Source organism: Diaphorina citri, unplaced genomic scaffold, assembly GCF_000475195.1.
Source record: "Diaphorina citri unplaced genomic scaffold, Diaci psyllid genome assembly version 1.1 scaffold340, whole genome shotgun sequence".
NCBI classification, from domain to species: Eukaryota; Metazoa; Arthropoda; class Insecta; order Hemiptera; family Psyllidae; genus Diaphorina; species Diaphorina citri.
The window spans coordinates 220615-227055 of record NW_007377775.1 but is presented as its reverse complement, the minus strand read 5'-3'; the positions used below and the strand labels follow the sequence as shown (position 1 = coordinate 227055).

The window sequence follows — 6441 nt, the reverse complement described above, 5'->3', positions numbered from 1 at the left end:
CTACATACATATTCTCTTAGGGGATTCGAGTTATTCACAGGTGGAATCAACGCCTCCAACATACATCCCCTAAAACATCAATACAAAATAACATAGGGTTTAAACCACTACTATTTTGTTAACAAAAAATAACATATTAAAAAAAAAAATGTTAAAACTAGGACCAAACTGGTGGCAAAGATGAGATGATTACCTATATGTAGGCTTGCCAAACGTCCCGAATGGGCCGGGACAGTCCCGAAATTCAAGGGGTGTCCTGGCGTCCCGTTCCAGTTTTTATGGGGCGTTTTGTCCCGAATTTCCGTTTTTGTCCCAGAAAAAATTCGGGACGCGTTTTTTAACTTTAAAATTAGGTACCTCTATAAATGGTATAAGTTCTTATAAAAAAATACTTTATCACATGTGGATTTAAAAATAAATACATTGTAGGTAGCTCGCTTTCAATACAAAAAAAAAACCCATTTCAGCAAAACACTACTTATTTTACAGTCTAATCATTTTGGGTAAAGTTTGTCTCAAAATTTGTCTTTAGTAATTTCATACCTGGCCCGTGGCTCGGTATTAAATAAGGCACTTAAAAAGAAGTACCTTAAACGAAAAAATCTGGTGTGAACATCACACGACTTTCTATTACATTTGCGGAATACGTATTTGAAAAAAAAAATGAAAAGTCCCCAGCCTGAGCCGCCTACGGCGGCCAATTTTTGGTCGAAAATTTCCTATCTTAAAATACGCCCCGTGTAATGAGAGATCATTAAAAAGTGTCCAAAAATTGAACTTTTTTTTTGAAAAATCGTCTGTGTTAACGTTGGGGTGAATGTAGCCAATTTTTCAAAGTAATATACATACTTATGAAATGTTATTTCTTTTAATCAATAATAGATTAAAGAAACTCCGTATTTTGTATTAGAAAAGTCCGTAAAGTCCGTATTTTGTAACTTAGAATAAGTAATTGTAAAATTTCTACAAATTGTTGGTAGAGGGGGCAAGGGTTACCTGTTGTGCACATGTTACCATGAAGAACAATCCACCCCCTGGTTTACAATCTCATGTTAAAAGTGTTCATTAAACTCTGAGAATGACTGAATACTCTCCATCTCCAGGTATAGCCTTCAAGCATGCTCAAAAGTCAACAAAATTTTAAAATGAGTTTTAAGACCCCAGCCTTAAAAATATTCTTGTTGTTGTAGTAGTGGGTAGCTGCAGTAGGGGTGGTTGATGGTGTCTAGCCAAAATTACTTGGACCATCCCAAACCACAGTCAACCATCATGAGAACATGTGCTTTCCTTTGAAGCATGATGAACCCTTTGTAACCTTCAGCTAGCCAGGCTGGCGAGGCTTTGGTTACTATGATTCCTATTTCACTGCAAGACACTGGTCTGCTCCCTCTGTTTAAGGTCCCTCAGTCATATTTTAAAATTAAAATATAAACATTGTGTGATGAGTTTTGGCCTTTGGCAGTCACATTCCAAGTAAAAAAAAAAGTAAACTAAAATGATAATAAAATACCTAATAGAGCTAAAGTGTACTATCTTGCTTAGGTACCCCATAAAAATACATAATTGGACAACATTAAGCAGTGGGGCTTATGACCAACCAACTGAATTACCCTGTTACTGGTAGGTACATATTACATTAAGCTAATATCACTGCTAAAATGAGGTATACAATACCCACACCATACAATTTCCACTTTAAAATGGCAGTAAAAATAGGCCTTAAATATTGTCTCCTTTAACAAATAAAAGTTTTGGTTCATCCTACAGTACTGACCAGGGTTCTTAATTTCTAATCTCTCTTCACTCCTTTTTGTGAAATCTTGCTCCCTCTGTTATAGCTTTTCAAATTATGTACAATACAAACCTTAGCATCACACTGGCAATGATTATTTTATCAATGATGCTCTGTGAAAAATATTCACAACAGTCTCCTTGCATGGACGAAGAGATAGATCGGTAAAACCTATTGAAAATTCAGGTACATGACAGAAAATGTCCAGACCACGGCCTATCTTTATAACCCAATCATTGCTCAGTCTGGAATCAGAACAGAAAGGAAATCTTAAGTAAGCTTAATAAGAAAATACTCTTGATTGGAAGATGTTAACAGTGGAGATCTACCAACTGACCCTTAGAGTTGTTTTTTTTTTTTTTTAAACCTTGGCCTGCAGGTACCTCTTGTTTACTAAGTGAGTGTACAATTTACAATATGCCATCAAGGCAGATAAGTTACAATGCCATTGAATTTCTTGACCATTTAAGTACGATATGCCATCAAGGCAGATAAGTTACAATGCCATTGAATTTCTTGACCATTTAAATTTTTACGTACGCAGACAAGTAAATTTCTTAAAAAATTTTCACCATTAAAAAAGTAAAACAACTGCTTGCATTGGTGCATTCAAATGTATCTTGTATGACAAGTGACTAGAAACAGGTAGGTGTGCAGCAAATGGAGAAAAACACTGGAACTTGGAAAGAATTTGTCAAGCTTCATTAAATTGAAATATAGGAATGTGGTTAAAAAAGTAAAACAACTGCTTGCATTGGTGCATTCAAATGTATCTTGTATGACAAGTGACTAGAAACAGGTAGGTGTGCAGCAAATGGAGAAAAACACTGGAACTTGGAAAGAATTTGTCAAGCTTCATTAAATTGAAATATAGAAATGTGGTACATTACTCACACTATTTCCCTGTCATGCAAAGTGTTGGAATAGTTTATGTTGAGCGTTATCTTCATTTTTCTCAAACTTTCTTGTAGCTGTTTCAGATTTTCTTCTTGCTTCACTCGGGCAGTCTTATTGCTATGTTGTGGTCTATCAGCATATGTTGTCAACAAATTTATTCTTTTGACATTTTTACAATTTTTTATGGCAAGCTCACAGAATTGAAGGAAATTGTAACACTGAAATCACAGAAAACAAAATAGTTTCTAGGTATCAGTCATGTGCTTCTAAAAACATTTTGGTATAAAATCCAATCCCCATAAGTCCCATAACCAAATCACATTTGAGATTACAAACCTCATTTATTGCATAAAATGTAAAAAAATATAGCTACATTGGTAGCTACCTAACTTTCATGTTATAATTTTATATATTTTTAATAGGTAAGTAGGTACCTAGAGCTACTTTTTATGGTAATTTTTTACCTGATGTTTGTTATGAATGTAAGGGTCTGTGACATCAATCTGTTCAACATTCTCGTCAAGAAATCTACCAAAAAGTTTTTCATATGTGACACCCTTCTCATTATTTGCTATTTCAATCTGTTCATGGTAATTTCCCATTTTCTTTTTCTCGTCAAGCTTGCCTTTCAACACTTCTGCTCTATTGATGTAGGTTTCTATTTTATCTCGAATTTTTTGTTGGTCTCCTTTGTTTGATAAACCTGAAATTAGACAAACAAACATGAACTGTACCTGTATCACAAAGACAATGGAAGTTTTAGCCTATACATTAGGGTCATTGTTTGTGTTGATATTCCTATAATATGTCATTGTTATAACTTATAACAGAGCCCATGCATGAGATGTCATTTTGTCCACTTACATTGTTCTATAGGGCTATGGAGTATGGAATGATTGTTCAACTTGATGATAGCAGTAGCAAAAAGAATCTTTGAATGTAGAAGACAAGTTAATGCTATATTCTAGTGTTTACAATTTAAAGAGAGTTCTTCAAGAAAGCTCAGTGCTTTTTGGCTAAGTCTATTGAGGGATGGGTAGTATTGTCCAGTGGGCTACAAATACCAAGTGTTTGACTTACCCCTGACATGTTTGAGTAACTCGGTAACTCCGTCTTGATAAAATGTGAGGGATTCTGTCCAACGTCCTCTTTCATCTAGTTCTACCGCTCTTATGAGTAAAAATTGGGCCAATTCTATTGAAGAGGCCATTGGGGAAAGTAGGTTTCTTCCCTCTTTAAGTCTTCACCCTGTGGGACACTGTTTTTTTTTCTTTCTTTCTTCCTTTTCTTCTGTACAATCTGTAAGTACTTGTACTTCTGTAAGTTCTGTTTTCTGTTGTTAAGTTGTTTTTGTTTTGATTTTATTATTTTTTCGATTTTGATAATCGATTCGTTCGATATATCGATAGCTCATTCGATGATTCGATTCGTGATAAAAATCGTATTCAGTGTTGTCAGATTAGTCATAAGGCATTACCGTACAATTTTGTAGGAATTACCGTACCAGACCTCGACCAAATAGGTAATTAATGCAATTACCGTATATCTGGCATCACAAGTCGTAGGTCGTAGGTATTTTATTTCAACTCCGTGTTGATCCGTAATTCCGTACGTGTTTTCCATTTCGAAGGCGTCTGGCGTAGGAATGAAAAAGAGCTCTTCAAGCTAACTGGTAGAGGCCTAGGCCTCTACCAGTTAGCTTGGTTGGTAGCGTGTTTGGCTTGTAAGGTTGCAAGCGCTAGGTCGCGGGTTCGATTCCCTCCCTGGGCAGATTTTATCCTGAACGGATAATGTTCGTTCTCGGAACGGCTTTCTTTCCCTCATCCTGTCTTCCTTCTCTCTTCGATTTCGGGACGATAAAACCCATTTCATCCAATGTCCAATGGATGATTGTAATGAAGGATTGAAGAGAATGAAAGGAAAAATGCAGGGATAAAATAATACATAATTATAATACCTACTACATAAGATACCTACCAAAAAATAAGAACCTAGAAATAAACAACTTTTTTGAACATAATAACAATAAAACAATTTTATTTAGAAAAAAAAAAAATCAAGATTTGTCATAGAACACAATCTTTTTCTGTATAAGTTCTTATAAAAAAATACTTTATCACATGTGGATTTAAAAATAAATACATTGTAGGTAGCTCGCTTTCAATACAAAAAAAAACCTATTTCAACAAAATACCTACTACTTATTTTACAGTCTAATCATTTTGGGTAAAGTTTGTCTCAAAATTTGTCTTTAGTAATTTCATACCTGGGCCGTGGCTCGGTATTAAATAAGGCACTTATACCTATTTTACACAGCACCCCAGGGATCATTTAACTTTGCCCCTCTTTGATAGACGTCCAGTCTATACATATATTTTTTGGAGAGGGATTATTCCACCCCAAACCCGATTTTAACCAAAGTGCAGGATTCACACTTTGTTGACAAAACTCTTCCGTCCAGTCACTTTCATCTGTCAATACTGTCAGTAAAGAAAGAAAGGCATTGTTACTTGTAGGTTTCTATTTTATCTCGAATTTTTTGTTGGTCTCCTTTGTTTGATAAACCTGAAATTAGACAAACAAACATGAACTGTACCTGAATCACAAAGACAATGGAAGTTTTAGCCTATACATTAGGGTCATTGTTTGTGTTGATATTCCTATATGTCATTGTTATAACTTATAACAGAGCCCATACATGAGATGTCATTTTGTCCACTTACATTGTTCTATAGGGCTATGGAATGATTGTTTAACTTGATGATAGCAGTAGCAAAAAGAATCTTTGAATGTAGAAGACAAGTTAATGCTATATTCCAGTGTTTACAGTTTAAAGAGAGTTCTTCAAGAAAGCTCAGTGCTTTTTGGCTAGGTCTATTGAGGGATGGGTAGTATTGTCCACAAGAAAGCCGTTCCGAGAACGAACATTATCCGTTCAGGATAAAATCTGCCCAGGGAGGGAATCGAACCCGCGACCTAGCGCTTGCAACCTTAACCTTACAAGCCAAACACGCTACCAACCAAGCTAACTGGTAGAGGCCTAGGCCTCTACCAGTTAGCTTGGTTGGTAGCGTGTTTGGCTTGTAAGGTTGCAAGCGCTAGGTCGCGGGTTCGATTCCCTCCCTGGGCAGATTTTATCCTGAACGGATAATGTTCGTTCTCGGAACGGCTTTCTTTCCCTCATCCTGTCTTCCTTCTCTCTTCGATTTCGGGACGATAAAACCCATTTCATCCAATGTCCAATGGATGATTGTAATGAAGGATTGAAGAGAATGAAAGGAAAAATGCAGGGATAAAATAATACATAATTATAATACCTACTACATAAGATACCTACCAAAAAATAAGAACCTAGAAATAAACAACTTTTTTGAACATAATAACAATAAAACAATTTTATTTAGAAAAAAAAAAAATCAAGATTTGTCATAGAACACAATCTTTTTCTGTATAAGTTCTTATAAAAAAATACTTTATCACATGTGGATTTAAAAATAAATACATTGTAGGTAGCTCGCTTTCAATACAAAAAAAAAACCCATTTCAGCAAAACACTACTTATTTTACAGTCTAATCATTTTGGGTAAAGTTTGTCTCAAAATTTGTCTTTAGTAATTTCATACCTGGGCCGTGGCTCGGTATTAAATAAGGCACTTATACCTATTTTACACAGCACCCCAGGGATCATTTAACTTTGCCCCTCTTTGATAGACGTCCAGTCTATACATATATTTTTTGGAGAGGGATTATTC

General features: G+C 35.3%; 1 protein-coding gene and 1 long non-coding RNA gene across 2 annotated transcripts; one reads left to right on the top strand and one right to left on the bottom strand.

Moving 5' to 3' along the window:
• On the bottom strand, positions 1-4429 carry LOC103507757 (MIT domain-containing protein 1-like). Its single transcript, XM_008472264.3, has 5 exons — positions 3770-4429; positions 3154-3392; positions 2687-2907; positions 1865-2037; positions 1-69 (listed from the first exon to the last, which is right to left on the bottom strand). Exons 1-4 carry the CDS (start codon positions 3897-3899, stop codon positions 1887-1889), a joined length of 741 nt encoding a protein of 246 aa, XP_008470486.1. The 5' UTR covers positions 3900-4429; the 3' UTR covers positions 1-69; positions 1865-1886.
• On the top strand, positions 3288-5409 carry LOC113466832. Its single transcript, XR_003391116.1, has 2 exons — positions 3288-3343; positions 5206-5409. It is a non-coding gene; the product is annotated as an uncharacterized LOC113466832 (long non-coding RNA).
• Positions 5410-6441: the final 1032 nt, after the last annotated feature.